This window comes from Rhinopithecus bieti, unplaced genomic scaffold (genome assembly GCF_001698545.2).
Source record: "Rhinopithecus bieti isolate Rb0 unplaced genomic scaffold, ASM169854v2 scaffold_40368, whole genome shotgun sequence".
Lineage (NCBI taxonomy): Eukaryota > Metazoa > Chordata > Mammalia > Primates > Cercopithecidae > Rhinopithecus > Rhinopithecus bieti.
This window is the reverse complement of record NW_016817546.1, coordinates 2,382,959-2,399,035: the sequence shown is the minus strand read 5'-3', so window position 1 is coordinate 2,399,035 and position 16,077 is coordinate 2,382,959. Positions and strand designations below refer to the sequence as shown.

General features: G+C 46.7%; 1 protein-coding gene across 2 annotated transcripts in view; it reads left to right on the top strand.

Moving 5' to 3' along the window:
- Positions 1-16,077, top strand: part of CAMTA1 (calmodulin binding transcription activator 1) — a 980,313-nt gene that overhangs the window by 450,770 nt on the left and 513,466 nt on the right. For both annotated transcript variants that reach the window (XM_017856059.1, XM_017856060.1), the window contains one exon: positions 3,742-3,877. In XM_017856059.1, coding sequence (XP_017711548.1) covers positions 3,742-3,877 — 136 coding nt within the window. The remainder of the gene's footprint in view (positions 1-3,741; positions 3,878-16,077) is intronic.

Genomic DNA, 16,077 nt, shown 5'->3' with positions numbered 1-16,077 from the left:
CCNNCCACTGGGCAGGGAAGCCTGGGATTGCCCCAGAGTGACCCCAGCCACAGGGCAGGGAAGCCTGGGATTGCCCCAGCGTGACCCCCTCCACTGGGCAGGGAAGCCTGGGATTGCCCCAGAGTGACCCCAGCCACAGGGCAGGGAAGCCTGGGATTGCCCCAGAGTGACCCCAGCCACAGGGCAGGGAAGCCTGGGATAGCCCCAGAGTGACCCCAGCCACTGGGCAGGGAAGCCTGGGATAGCCCCAGAGTGACCCCAGCCATAGGGAAAGGAAGCTTGGGATTCACCCACCGAATCCCTGTCCATCGGGTAAGGGGTGCTTTCAGGGCAGTAATGATCATCCAGCTGGTAGAGCAGAACAGAGACTGGCCCCACAGCCTGTGCTAGCCCAGTAGCCTTAGGGGCAACTCTGGAGTCAGACCAACTCAGCGTGTATCCTGCCTGAACACTTTGTGGCTAGAATGGTTTGATTATATGTTGGGAATGATAGTAACACCTCCCTCACAGGGTGGGTGCAAGGATGCAAATAATACAGATCATAGTTATAGGTTATAGGTACAGGTACAGATATAGACTTAGGTATAAATGATACAGACGCACAAGTGGTGTGCTCCACCAGCACCGGGCACACAGTAAGTCAGCAATAACTGGAAGTGGGTGACATTATTAAGTTGCAGGGCTTCCATGCCTGCTCTATGAAGCTTCTGTTATTCTCTCCGTCTGCAATTCCATTCCTATTTTCCTGCTGTTCTTGTAGGAGGGGCACTATCTTTTATGCCATCATGAAGTGTGTTAAAGTCCTCCCCTGACTGGACCCTGTGGTAGACACCCACTTGTCATTCCTCCTCCCAGAGTAGGACCCCACTTCCCTCCTCCTCTGATCCCTTCCCAGCAGCTCTGACTTGCTTTTTTTTTTTTTTTTTTATTTGAGATGGAATCTTGCTCTGTCGCCCAGGCTGGAGTGCAGTGTCACAATCTCAGCTCACTGTAACCTCTGCCTCCCAGGTTCAAGAGATTCTCCTGCCTCGGCCTCCCAAGTAGCTGGAATTACAGGCGCCTGCCACCATGCCCGGCTAATATTTTGCATTTTTAGTAGAGATGGGGTTTCACCATGTTGGCCAGGCTGGTCCCAAACTCCTGTCCTCAAGTGATCCACTCACCTCGGCCTCCAAAAGTGCTGGATCTGACTTGCTTTGGATTCTTTTCTGGGACAGCAGTACAGCTTAATTTTCTTTGCCTTGGGGGGCACAGGGGCCCTTATGCAGCCTGTCTTTCCCCTTTGCTCTTCCTAGGACCCTGAGTTGTGGTAAGGGCCTTCCCCATCACACAGAGCCGAACAAGTTCTATTAAAATCAGATTGGTGGATTAAACACTATTAGGTTGCTCATTATTGCAAGTTAAAATGATGATTCCATTTATTAAGGCCATTTAAGCTGGACACTTAAGTTCCCTGTGGGATTGTATCCTGCTGAAAGTGCCAGATGACAGGGCTACTCTCAGAATGCCAAAGGGTGGGTCACTGGAGGAAGCTGGGTTTCCTAGGGTGAGTGCGGTTGTGATTCTGATTGTGTACATGACAGTGTTTGAGAGAGTCCCCTCTCTGTGGGTCATACCACTTACGATGTGGGAACAGTTTGCCTGAGGACACTACTGAGGTTATTAGTCATATTTAGAAAGGGCAAGGGATGGAACAAACCACAGTTCATGTCTTAGCTCACGAGAGGCTGGATTGGATCAATGTCGGGTCTTCTCCTGTGGATGGAGCATCTTCATTCTCCAGTAACAGAAAACCCATCCACAGAAGAAGACCTGGCATTGCCACACTCTCATGAATGTCTTCATTCCTTTTTGGAGAGGATGAGCCACGCACAGAGCCTGCCTGTTTGATTAAAGAAGTTCCCTTGCTTATTCCTTAGGCAGTGGTCCTGAGCACAGTCCGTGGACCTCAGGCACCTCCTAATGGGTCTTTCAGGGGCAGGGAGGACTTACAGCACTGTGCAGATTAAGGACAAACTTCTGGAGAGGGGCTGAAGTGGGAAGAAGCTGGCATCGTTGGCCCCACGCACGAGCCTACCTGCCATTTAGAAATGGAAGCGAATTGTAAGGTTTCCAATGCAGACTTGTAAGCGGGAGACAGATACCGGCGGGTGACAGCGTTGTGACAAGCACGTGGAGCCATTTCCTGATTGTTTTAGTCGGTACAGACTTAGGGAGGAAACTAACACTGACACAAACCAATTGTGCCCTGATCGGGAAACAATGAAGTATCGGGAGTCGCTGTTGAAAGTATGTAATTTCCAGCGGAATTGCTGTTTAGTCATCATATTGCCACTGAATGACATAGTCGGGCTGGGTGGAAACTACAATTAGCTGCAGTCACCCTGGTGGGGCTGTTTTTTCCCCACAGACAATAGAATATGAAGCCATCAACAGCCAATGTTCTGTGCCACTTGTGAAATGGCCCATTGTTCGTAGCAGGAAGAAAAGAAAGGGGCTGGAGGGTCTTGCCCCAGCCCTGAGGGGGACAGATGGCTGACTTGTGGTTTCCTCGCCTCCGCCTCCGTTGTAGCAGAGAAACATACAAGCCGTGCTGAAGAAGCCACTTCATTTGCCTTGTTTGTATAAAGAGCTCTCTGGCCGCAGCTGAGAGTGAGATGGCAAGCCTGCGCTGGCCTCGTGGCGCACAGAATCACTGGCATTCCTCTTCCCCTGCTGCATGTTCAGGTGCAGAGTGGTGCAGCACTGTGTGGGGTGCTGCTAGCTTTTGGGGGAGTCTTCCTGGAGGTTGGATCTGCCCACAGCTACTGAAACTGTATTCTGAAAGTGGTTTACCACAGCACTTGCCCTCAACTGCTAGAGGGGTTTAGTTCTTTCTCTCCTTGGAGTTTCCAAACCCAAATATGTGACCTGACCACTGCATCTGCAGATATGCACGTCATCAGCCTCTCCTCTCTGTGGTGGACGTATGTTTTCTTTTTGGAAAATTCAAGGTTCTTTTTCTTTTTCATCATCACAAGAATGACCATCTAACTCTTAGCATTTAGCAAGCAGGCAACTATTTCCCTGAGATACTCTGGCTGTGGACTGAATAGATGACTTTACCTGGCAGTATCTGAGACCCCTGACAGCTGAAGCCCAAATGGGAAAGAATCGGGTACTTAGCTTGCTTGGGAAGCAAGACCGCAGATGCCCTTTCGTATCTAGCAGTAATCTAAATGCAGGCAATGAACCAAGAGCATTTGGCCTCGGTGAATAGCTCTGCCATTGGTCTGTTCTTAACATAGTCATCTAGCGTCTGCGTTAAACTTATTTATTTCCTAATGCTGGGTGATGGATTAAAAGATGTGTAGAAAATCCTTCCACAAGAGATAAGATATTGCAGGCTGCCAAGACACCCCTGGCTCTTTTTGCTTTCTGTCTCTGTTTTGCCTACTTTTCAGTGCAGAGCTCAGGCCCCCACATCGTATATCCTGATTACTCTGTGGTTATTACTGAGGGGATGTTTTTTAAGCCTATCATTGACACATTTAATTCATTAGATACCAAATCCAAAGCAAATTTTGGCTGGCCATAAAACATGGTTAATCCAGGGAGCTGCAATAAAAGGTGAAAAATTATGTTCCAGCAAATGTGGAATATTGCTTTTCTGTAGAGACTTTTACTGGTCGACGATATCTTTCTTCATAAATTTTTCTTCTGCTTGGTGCTCTTGGTAACTTAACCATTTGTTGTTTCCAGACCACAGAATGGCTCAATGATACTCTACAACAGGAAGAAAGTGAAATACAGGAAAGATGGGTATTGCTGGAAAAAGAGGAAAGATGGGAAAACGACCAGAGAGGACCACATGAAACTCAAGGTCCAGGGAGTGGAGGTAAACAGCAGAAAAGGTTCCCTTGGTGCACAAATGTCATTTGCAGGCTGCAGTGGAGAATGGAATTGCTTGGAGTAATTTGATGCGAGTCACCTCTGTCCAAAGAATTTTTGTTTGCCAAGACCCTGGTTTTTCCTTTTGTTTCATTTTTCTACCTTCTTACCCTATAGTCTCCATTCAAGTTTTCAGTGAAACTGGATTGAACGAAAGCATTCCTGTTTCTTGGGAGTCATTGGTATATAGATGGGGATTTGCAAGGCTCCTGTGGACTCATTTGTTGTATTTATCACAGAAGAGCCTCTGGATGCATTGAGAGTTTGCAAAGTGTCAGGGAAGAGGGGAGACAGTGTAAGGAACTTCCCTCTTGAGGTGACCCTGGCCTCCCCTGCTGAGCTGGTAGACCCCGACACAGCCTGGCTTCACCTCTCCACTGACAAACTCTGGGTGTGTCAGCCTTAACAGAGGTTTGAGATCATTAGATGGGAGCACAGGTGTGCGTGATTCTTGTATGGTTGGGGTCCTGCAGAAACCTCGTGGGATCTTGGGCCGACTTCGGGTTTTGGCCCTTGGGTAAAGACTGGTTTCCTTGCCGTTGTTTTCACCCCACAGGCTCTCAATCTTGGGCAGCCATGGAGAAATTCCCTTATTCCTCTTTGCCATCATTAGAGGGCCCGAGCCATGTGTCACAGCAGTAGAGGGGGAGGGCGTGAGTCAAGGTGAAGTCTTGGCCTGCTAGTCAACGGGCACCCGCTTCCCTGAGTCCTTACTGGTCCTGGGAAGGAACTTCCCCTGGGAATAGGGAAAGTGCCACCTTGGGCCCAGAGCTGAGAAGCTGGCTTACGATCCACCTGTTATTTCAAACTGGTCAAAGAGAGGCATTCTGGAGTCTGTTGGTGTGTTGAGTTTGCGAGCATACTGGATGGATAGCTAGGACCGTAAACCCACTTGAGTTCAATGGGTTGCCCTTCCACGCCAATGTTTTTTTGTGACGTGCTTTGTCATGATGACTTTTTCTGTATTAATCATGTGCTTTTATGGCTGTTAAAAATAGCATCAGATGGCTTGTATTATATGACTTCACAGAGAGATGACTTTTGTTTTATTATTTTTTTAAAATACCTAATAACAATGCTTTATGGAGATGCACGAAGAAAAGCCTCTATCCAAGAAATTCCAGTTCCTTGCACTCTCCTGTGCTCAGTGTTTGCACAGTGTGGTTTAATTGACTGCACGGAACATTAAAATGCAGATTACCCCAAACGCACTTCTCTGCACACACCTCTAGGACTGTGACCGGTGATTGTACAAACGCATTAGCCATCATCGCAGGGAGCCAAAGGAGGCAGGGCTTGGTTCTTCCTGGAAGAACCCTCATCTCCTATGCTGGAGGAAGAGGTAGAGAGTGAGGCAAGGCTGGGTGGGGCCCCCGAACAAGGAGGCTGCTCGCACTGGGAATAATAGGGCTGCAGGAATTCACACTGAAAGTCACAGTAGCTCCTGTGCCCGTAGGCCCCGGTACATTTCATCTTTAGTAATACGTAAATCAGGAACTTCTGCTTGTGAGTAACAGCAGGGTGGAATTCTTCCTCAGCAGCCGCTGAGAAGCCGAGGGGAAAAAACAACCCACAGTGTTCATTTTCTTTCCTCATGTTATAAATTAGAATTGTTGCTGGATGGAATCAGAATGATTTATGGCTATTTTTAGGCCATATTTATGTTTGGAGTTATTTGTGGTACTCATACTTGCAGGCAACAGTCTGTCCCCTCAGAACTTTGGGAAAGGGAGACGGGCAGGATGGGGAGGGGTTTCCAGGACCTCCTGACATAGATGGCAGTGTGGGCAGTGGGAACGGCCAGCGACACGATACTTGCTTTAGGTTCTCAGAGAGAAGCCACCTAATATGATGCATTATGTGGTGGCCTTGCCCATGAGCTCAGGGAGTTGTCCCGCTGAGCCACTCAGCAAATATGGACCCTGTGTGCCTACTCTGTGCAAGGCACTGTGGTGTCTGCAGAGAGAATAGGAGCCATGTTCTCTGCCCCACGGACTCATGGTCAAGTTGAAGAGACTTGACGTACATGAAGGTCATCGATAGTGCTGAGAGGCAGAGCAGCCTGGGCTTTTGTGATAAGCATCCTGGGAGTGCAGAGTGGGCTGGAATGGTCAGAGACACTTCCTAGACACTTCCTTGAGATACAAGCTGAGCCCTTAAAGTCGGGTGGGACTCTGTGTGTGTGTGTGTGTGTGTGTGTGTGTGTTGTACGTGTATGTGCAATTTACATATTGTTTGCAGTTTACCTTTTCTACTCTGCACTGTGGTCTGAGCTGTGTCTATGTTGATACTGAGGTTTCTTCATCCCTTTTTACAGTCCTATAGCATTCTACTATATAAACACTTGAGCCGTTTCCCTGTCCGTAGCCCCCACTTTAGATTCCTTTCAGTTTTTTAGCATTATAAATAACACTTCAGTAAGTGTTCTTATACACGTCTTTTTGGGCACATAGGCAACCTGGACCCAGAATTGCTGGGTTATAAGGTCTGGGCATGTTCAGTTTATTAGATTCTGCCTCTGGCTGCATAATCACATGCCTACCAGAACTGGAGATTACAATTTTCCCCACATCCTCCCGCTTATTGATAGATGAGAGATGGTACCCCGTTCTATTTGAATTTGAGTTTGTCTTAATTTTTAGTGAGGATGAGTGCCTTCTTATGTTAACGGGAGCCTGTTGCTATGAATGGTCTACCATGGGCATGGACATGGATTTTTAAACAACCCTGAAAAAGGCCTTTTCAGACAAGATCAACCCCCGCATCTCACCGGCATTTCTGCTCCAAGGGCGGGGAAGCCCAGGGGGTGTGCTCTGGCATAGTGGGTGTGGTTGGTCCTTTCCACCAGGAAATTGCAACAGGGATTTCCACGGGGCTTTGTACCTCACAGGAGGCGGGGGCTTCTGAGTTTGGACTCTGCATCCTGCTTTGGTGGATTCAATCAGGCAGTTCCCATAGACTCAGCATCTTCATCACGCCAGGCACGGCGCCAACCAGCTACTCTTCTGTGGGTTGGGGTGGACAGTCCTGCACAGGGTCTTGGAGCTGTGATTTTTCTACCACCCGAGTTGTTTTCCTCAGTTCAGGGGCATGATAAAGATATTTGGATCTACCGTTTAACATATCACTTGCTATAAACCTACCCTCAGGCTGGGAAAACTTCCAGCCCTGTTTATGGAACTGTTCAGCTATCTCGCTTCTTTTGTTCTCAGAGGCTGGGGCCCTCTGTACACACGGCAACTCAAAGGCACATTGATTTTCTCAGCCAGGCACAGGACGGGGGGAGCTGCTTTTGAAGCTGACGAGCTGTTAGGTCCATGATTAGTTGTCTTGTCTGCAAGCCAAGGAGAAGCTAGCTCGATAAGGTTTCCAGGGATGACAAAGGTTGGCAGGAAGGAAAAAGAGGGTGGTTGCCATGTCACTGTTTCAGGAGATGAAATCTCAGCAGGTCTGGAGTTGGCCCTGTACCCCATACAGATTTATGCCTGCTTCTCTGGTGCCTGATAGGGTGGAGGAGCTTTGGGGGTGGGAGACTCTCCGAGAGCAAAAAGCTGGATGTGAAGCATCAGCCTGGTTCTGGGGTCACTGCAGCTTTGTGGTCGGATGAGCTGAGGGAGGTTAGTCAGAGATGATGCTGTTCTCTGGGCCATGCTGGAAGAATTCCTTCCAAGTTCATGATACTTTTCTCTGGTCCCAGAAGCTTGTGGGGCCGCGTTAGGTCCTGTATCCACATCTTTCTGCCGAGAGTGCTGGGTGTCCCAGAACCCAAGGCAGCTCTGGGCTCTTGTCCCCTCCAATTTCTTTGCTGCTGGGTTCCCACAACAGATGGGAGCCACACAATTACTACTGGGACAGTCATGGGCTTACACATTTCCTATATACCAGGTATACCATCTCACTGAATCCTCGTAAACACATCCATGCAAAGTAGATGGTATTATACCTATTTGATAGATGGAGAGACTGAACCTCAGAGAGGGTTTCTCTTGCCCTACGTCGTACCTCAGTCAGTGACAGAGCTGGTACTTGAGCCTGGGACTGCTTGGTGCTCAAGTTCAAGCTCTTGCCCTTATTTCAGTTGCTTCTGGGTACTTGGGTGGGGCCTGTAGACTTTTTAGATGAAGTCAGCACCTGTGTATTCAGCACACATCCTTCCTTCATCCACTGGGGATTGGAGGCTTTCTCTCCACCTAGTATGGCAATAGGTGCTGGGATGCAGTGATGGAAAGAGAACACGTGGTCCCCTATCTCATGGGGAGACTAAAACAATCAATCATGCAACCCCGATGCAGGGTTTTGAGGGCTGTGAGAGAATTTCAAGGCCCTACGTGGAGGCTGCAGGAGGGGAACCTGAGGCTGACTTGCCCTGAAGAAAGTGACATGAGCATAAGGAAGTGGGGCACGGTGGGGCTGGGTCAAGTGACAGAGGAGGGCTGGGCAATATCAATGAATAGAGTCTGTTGAGAATCAGCCAAAGTGACCTGAAGCAACAGGCAGCCAGAATCGTGATGGATCAGTATTTCCCCCAGGCCTGTCCAGACCAGGTCTTATCCTCCTAGTGACGGAGCCCTCTCTGCTCTTAAGGCATGACTTGCCATGGATGTTCTGCCTTTGGAACCAGTGAGTGGTCACGGCACAGAGACTGTTGGTTTCCTGGCGGTCACATGCACAGAGACAGCCCTCTCCACTGAACCTGTTCTGTGGCAGAAGGAACCCCCTGGCCTGGACCATCTTTGGGTGGAAACACCAGCCCCTCACGTCTGATTGGCATTTTCAGATGTGAAGAGAACATTTAGTGTTGCTGATGTGTTTGCATTGCCTGTAAAGAACGAAGAGTTTCTTTGACTTCTTAACTGCCTTAAAGCCAGAAGCCCAGCATTAGGATGGTAGCGGTGGTAACGAGGTTATGTTTTGAGACTTGGCCTCATTAGAAGTGATGTTCTTTATATGGGCACTTAGGCCACATATTAAAAAAAAAAAAAAAAAGAAAGAAAAAAAAGCACCTCTTTTAAAATAGGAATGATATTGTAGTTACTGCATTAGGAATTAACAGGGCATGAAATAACTGTCTGCCCTGTGGCAATGCCAGATCATTTCAGCTCTGCTTGCAGCCATAAGATAAATTGGTATCTTGCTTGCAGCCTGTGGAAAATATTTTAAATAGCCAGCCATGAACATGTATGGTGCCCAAATCAAGTTTGGAAAACAGCAATAAATAGATAAGGTGGAGGTAAGGTGCCTCATGAAATGAACAAGGGGCAGAAGCTCACAGAAGGCAAACAAACCAGCATGGAGGCACTGCGTGTTTCACATAGAATACGTATTTCTACTTTCAGTAAAAAATCATGTGTCTCAAGAACAGAAAACCCAGCACCACATGTTCTCACTCAAAAGCGGGAGCTGAACAATGAGAACACATGGACACAGGGAGGGGAACATCACACACCAGGGCCTGTCGGGGAGTGGGGGGCTAGGAGAGGGAGAGCATTAGGAGAAATACCTAATGTAGATACAGGTTGATGGGTGCAGCCAAGCACTATGGCACATGTATACCTATGGAACAAAACTGTATGTTCTGCACATGTACCCCAGAACTTAAAGTATAATTAAAATAAAAAAATTAAAAAATGATAATAATAAGAAAATTAATTTAAAAGAAAAACATGTGTCTTTGGTCTGTGGACAGATTATTTTACCCCATTCCCCTCCGGCCTCACTGTGTACCTACCAGTCCATACCCTACCATATTCCTTGTTCAGAAGCTGTTTTTTTCCCATGTCTAGGTCCACATTGTCTTAGCCTCATAACTTCTGATTCCCCGCCTTCCAAGGCTATCTCCCCTGATCTTCTTTAGCCAGAAGTGATGATTTCCTCCCCTACATTGCTGTTGCTTTCCATCTGTACCCTTCTTAAGGAAGTGTTCAGGTTGCCTTCCTCTCAGCCTTGTCCAATTCAAAAAAGATACTTGAGTATTTATTTTCTCCCGGCTGGAAAGCCTGTATCCAGATACTAAGTAACAAAGAGTCTCTATCTACAAAGTATCTACAGAATCTACCCCACACCACCTTGCTCTAGGAAGTGGATTTGCCCAGTGACTAACTGCTTCCGCAATTACACTTCCTGCAAGCCTCACCCCAACCCTGTGATTCAGTCCTGGCAGATACGTTTATCCTCATTGGTTGTGCATCTGGGACTTGAACCTAGGTCTTTGGTGTCAGAAGTGGGGCTGTCTCTCCTGGCTGGCTTCGAGCCCTGGAGGTTGAGGTGTCTTAGTCTCATGACCGTCTAGAGTGCAGGGAGCGTCTGTTCAGGGGCACCTCCCAGGGCTCTCTGCTGACTTTTTATCATCTGAATTTTTGTGCCTCATTCTGCTAGTATGCCAACGAGTTAAAACTTAATTTCCTGTTACCTGCATGTGTTTTGGTAGAATCAGTTCAGGAGCTCAAATCCATAGTTTTTCCTTAATTTCTAATTACTTGGCATCCCTGGTGACATGTTTCTACCCAATTCATATAATTAAAAATTTGATAAATAACATTAAGCTAGCTCCGTTTTGAAGTAGCAAGAGCAGCCTTTCTGTTTGCATTCTGCTGAGTTCGCAAAGGACTGGCAGGGTGGTGGTTTTGCTTCTCCTTCTGTCTTAGCCACACATAGTGTGTGTGTGGGGGGGTTAGTTTTCATCGTATATATGTTGGGGGAACACAGATTTTCAGTCTTCTTAAGGCTCTCTCTTCCTTAAACTACAGCCAAATGACAATAGCAGCAATAATCACGGCATCATTTATAGAACTTTTACTGAATATGCAGTCCCGTGCGCATCATCTTATGCACATCTAGTTGCTATCACAAAAGATCATAGACTGGGTGGCTTAAACAACTGAAATTTATTCCTCATAGTTCTACAGGCCGGGAAGTTTAGAATCAAGGTGCAGGCAGATTTGGTGTCTGGTGAGGGCTTGTTTCCTGGTGCATAGATGCCCATCTTCTCACTGCATCCTCACATGGTGGGAGGGGAGAAAGAGCTCTCTGGGGTCCCTTTTATCAGGGCACACAAACCCCATTCAGAAAGACTTCACTCTCATGATCTAATCACCTCCACAAAGCCCCACTTCCACATAGCATCACATAGTGTGTGTGTGGGGGGGGTTAGTTTCATCGTATATATGTTGGGGGAACACAGATTTTCAGTCTTCTTAAAGCTCTCTCTTCCTTAACTACAGCCAAATGACAATAGCAGCAATAATCACGGCATCATTTATAGAACTTTTACTGAATATGCAGTCCCGTGCGCATCATCTTATGCACATCGACTCATTCAGTTACTTGGTGCCATCCCTAGTAGGTAGATACTATTATCATCTTCATTTCATCCAGGGTCTGCAAGACAAAGACACAGCAGGTCCCTCGCTGTCCACTTCAGTGGTTGGGAGTTGGTCCCCAAACACACTGCATAACTGGCTGTCACTCCTCAGTTGCAATTTGATGCGAGAGCAGTTGAGTCCTGTATATTCCCACGAGAACTTTCACTTAGGAGTAACGAGTTGTTTATCTCCTCCCAGCATGAACTGCCCATTTCCATTTGTCCTGAAGCTGTAGCTTCCGAGCTTCCAGGGTACACTCACTCTGGCAGCGAGGGTCTGTGGGTGTACTCTTGCTACGTAGGCCAGATTGTATGTTGCCAGATTTAGTATGTGCATGCACAGACATGTGTGCACACACACACAAAGGAGAATATTGATGCCCAGTTAAATGTGAATTTCAGATAAACAACAGTTTGTTTTATTTTTAAGTACAAGTATGTCTATACTAAAATATTGCCCGTTGTTTATGTGGAGCTCACAGTTTGCTGGGCATCATGTATTTTATCTGACAACCCTCCAAGCATCAGAGCAGTTCCTTTGAACCTTTGCAGACAGAGGTTTGTCTGTTTTGGATATTGGTCTCATTGAAGACACGAGGAAGTGAGTTGGTTTATCTCCAGACACATTATTGATGCAGGAACCATAAAAGGCCGGAAGGACACTGGCCATTGCTGGGGAGAAGACACTCCTAGCAGTTTACTAGCAAAGCCAAATGCTGCCAGGGCTGGGGACTTTCGTGCTCCCTCTGAAAAGTGAGTCCTGGATGTCTCTCAAATACCAAAACATGAGTGCTTCCGGATACCCAGATCTGGTGCCCTTAGATGCTGCAACCTGGAAAAATGCAAGCCTTCTTCTGCCAGTGGTTGGGGAGAAGCTTGTTAGTAAAACATGTGCCAGGAAGATGTAGCAGGAAGTGTGATTGTAGTTTCTGCCCTCCTTGTATCTCTGGTAGATGACAATATGTACAATATTTTGTAATTTCCATTTTAAAACTTGATTTGAGCCTTATTAAGCTAGAAAGTCCCTGATGAAGGCAGAGCAGCAGCATATCAACTGTGCTGAACTTGTACTTAATTATTATCATAACAGTCCCTCAACCTCATTGCACATTAGCCCATAAGGACAGGAATGGAAATTTTAGCATATTCAATTACAATGTAAACCCTCGAATACCACTGTTGAAATTCACCAAGGGCCGTTCTCTGGTCGCCAGCACACAGCAGGGACTGAGTGAGGTGTTACCCAGGCCACACAACCTGGACGTTTGCAAGCATAATATACAGTGTCACCCAGAAACTGGGCAGGCATTGGAAGACCATAATAGATACTTTTCCCCTTGGTAAGTGACCAGACATTGTTGTGTGCCTTGGGTGAAGAGTAGCTGTGGCCACCACTTGACTGAATCATCAAATATCGATCCTCTCTGCATCTTGCATTGCTGGGGAACATTGCTGGGGAAGTTTCCTCCTGTCATTGGCGGCTGTGGCTTGTGTCTGTGTGAGTTTATGCCCATTCAGCACAAATCTCCAGGCTTGTCCTCGGATAGTCACGGCCATTCACTTTAGTTGGCATGGATTAGGTACCAGCAGAGGGCAGGGATATGGCTTACAGGCTAATTAGGCTCATACCACTCTGCTTCCCACACGCTGCAGGAAAATCATGGGGAAAACAGAGGTGCAGATGAAGGGCTCTTTTGCTACCAGCAGGAGCTGGGGAGAGAAATGTTACTGAACAAGTTAAAGAATGAATGAGCTCCTCACGCAGCGGCTCTGGTGAGGCTGCTTTGATGGCCGCTGGCTCTGGTCCCTTGTTTCCTTCCATGCGGTGTGTGGGTTTCTGGCTGCTGAGCCTCCCTGTGGATGCCCTCCCTCGCTGCAAGGCTGGAATGGAAGATGGAAAGCAGGTGATTTCATGAAATACTGCCTTTCTGCTTCATGAGTTTTTCTCCTGGACAGATGAAATAACCTTCCACGTCCTCCTTGCACTCCCTAATTCAACACCTTGTAATGCTGCGTGCCCTCAGGGTACACCTTTCCTTCCTGTTGTAAAAGCCTCATGTCCCACTCTGGCAAAACCTGAGACCGGCACAAATACTGAAGTGGTCAGTGTTGCTTCTTGCTACCCTCAGTGTGGCCCAAAGATTGGTACGTTCAGCATCGCCTGGGGGGGTATTAGAAGTGCAGAATTTCAGGCCCCATCCCAGATCTACAGAATCCAAGTCTGCATCTTAGTATGAGCCCCGTGTGGTTCACACACACTTTAATTTGGAAAGGATTGGGACACACCATCCTGTTGTTGCCAGTAGACTCCTGCCTCAGTGCCTCGCCCCCAGGCAAGTGGTTATTCTTTATTTATTTATTTTACCTTGTCTTAAAAGTCCAAAGGAAAATTTCACAAGTTGCTCTGGCAATTTATGACTTGACTTCAAGCACCTTTAGAAAATACTGAATTGAAATCTCCAATGATATGGTTGGAGCTTATCATTCTTTATTCTGCCCTTGGCAATGAGTGATAGAGAACAGCAGGTTTCTGCAATCAGAACACACTGAGTGGCAACGACTAAACAGTTCCCTCAGCCTTTGTTCTCTGGGTTAAATGGTCCTGTTCTTGCATCCTTTAGCTCCTCTGAACAGGGAACTTGCCTGTCTGTTCACCGCAATAGCCCCGTGCTTGGCATGGCACCTAGTATTAAGTACCTTTGGTGCCAAATAACTGTATTTTTTTGAAAGAATGAATGATTTTGAATGAATAGACCTTTAAAACAAAGGGCCAGACAGTAAATCTTTTCAGTTTTGCAAGCCAGACCGTCTGTCCTAACCATTCAATTTTGTCGTCGTACCATGAAAGCAGCTGTAGGCAATAGTCAAGGAATGGCTGTGTTCCAATAAAACTTTATTTACAAAAACAGACTGTGGGCTGGATATGGACCATGGATGTAGTTGGCCCACCCCTGTTTTAGATTATGGCCACAGTTTCTAGAAGGAGTGGGGTGCTCTGTGTATGTCCTAGTACTCATGTTTACAGCCGCCCCTAATACTCATGTTTACAGCCGCCCCTGTTCATACTCAGCTTATATTTCTGCAATGAATGTATGCTTTTATTGACAACACACCTGGTGAGGTTAGGGTTTCTTCTTTAATCCATGTAGCATAGGCTTGTTTGTTTCTTCTTGAATTGTCCTCAGCCTGAAAACATTAGGCAATGTCTCTTGCAAAGGGCAGTTTGAATGTGGGAACTAAGAAATGTCCTGTTTCTCTTAAAAGCTCAGGGCAACTTCATGGCATTGTAGAGAGGACAGGGCTAGTCCTAGTGATACACTCTGTGTTCTCCTGTCCAGTGGGGGTGGCTGAGCTGATGGCATGTGTCCTTGTTGAGAACAGGTGGGTTAAAGGATTGGGATGTCACAGAAGATAGGCTGAAACTGCCTGCATCTTTAGGCGTGCAGTGCTTTGAAAGAAGCCAGTATGTTGCTGGATGCAACGGAGTCCCCCTAAAATAGTGACCGATGGGAGGGCACAGATGCTATTTGTCCATGTTTAAGTATTTACATGACAGCACGAGAAAACTGGAGAGGCTCTCTTTCATCTTTGCTGCCACAATTTATGTACAGTTTATGATGGATGTGAGAGGTAGACATTTATTACAAAAGTGTAAGAAATGTTGACTCTTCATGAATTGATTATTTAGAATTTATTTTATTAAAGATTCTAGGTGGCATGTGATAAACTGAACCTCTGCTGGTTTGCAGCTTAATGATTCATGTATCTGTGGTGGTGATAAGGAAATCAAAGATTCGGTTTGCCATTTCAGAGAAAGAATATGGATTATTATTAAGTCTGGAATGGGCCTCTTGAGAATCCTTCCTTAGGGAGCGCACATATCAATAGTTTCTTCTCGATGCGGGAATTCTAATGCTTCAATTATGGAAACATAAATTCCACAGCAAGTGGCTGCAGGTTCCTTCCCTCTGGTCCTTACATCCTTCGTGCATGGAGGATGAGTTTTTATTCCCTAGTTAGTACCTGGCATTCATTGTTCTATAGTCTCCATGCTTTTGTGTTTCTATTGCTAACTTTTAATGCTAAGAGCTCTGCTGAGGTCTATGTATTGCAGCAGCTGAGATGCTGGTAGAGACCAGGATGGCGTATTTGCCTGTCATCCCATTTGCTTGAAATTTCCTAACAAACTGGGTTAAGTCTTGGAAAAGACTAAGAGTAACTTTTAGATCTCAGATTTCCGATGGAAGTGAGGTCAGCTCACACGGGATGTAGAATGTTAACCCTGAACCAATTCATGCAGAAGCCAACAAGGCCACCAAGCACAGCTAGTGAGTTGCATCTGGACCAAGGACAGTATCAGAATGCCCCGTTTCAGTAGGCTCTGTGGGTGGGGGAGGTGGGGGCGTTCCTGTTCTTAAATAACAGAGTCTGGGAGGGCTTAGCAGTTGGTTGCTAAAGGCATCTGGTATGTGGCCCCCCAGCCATCACCTCAGGACAGACGATTCAGGCGGAGCGCCCAGGTAACATTCAATAATGAATAACAAGCCCACAGCCTTACAGTGACATTAACAAGGTGTTGGCGTTGTCTGAGAGCTTGAGTTTCAAAGTACTGTGTGACTTCTTTTCTCTCAAAATATCAGACAGAGGTTAACTACTGTAATCTTTTCCATAGGAGACTGTGGGAAAATAAATTGGGAAACCCCAAGACTCCTTGCTTCCCCCCAGATTCCTTACCCGTCCACATGCTGTGCAGCGGAAGCAACACTTAATCCTTTTATGTGATGTGA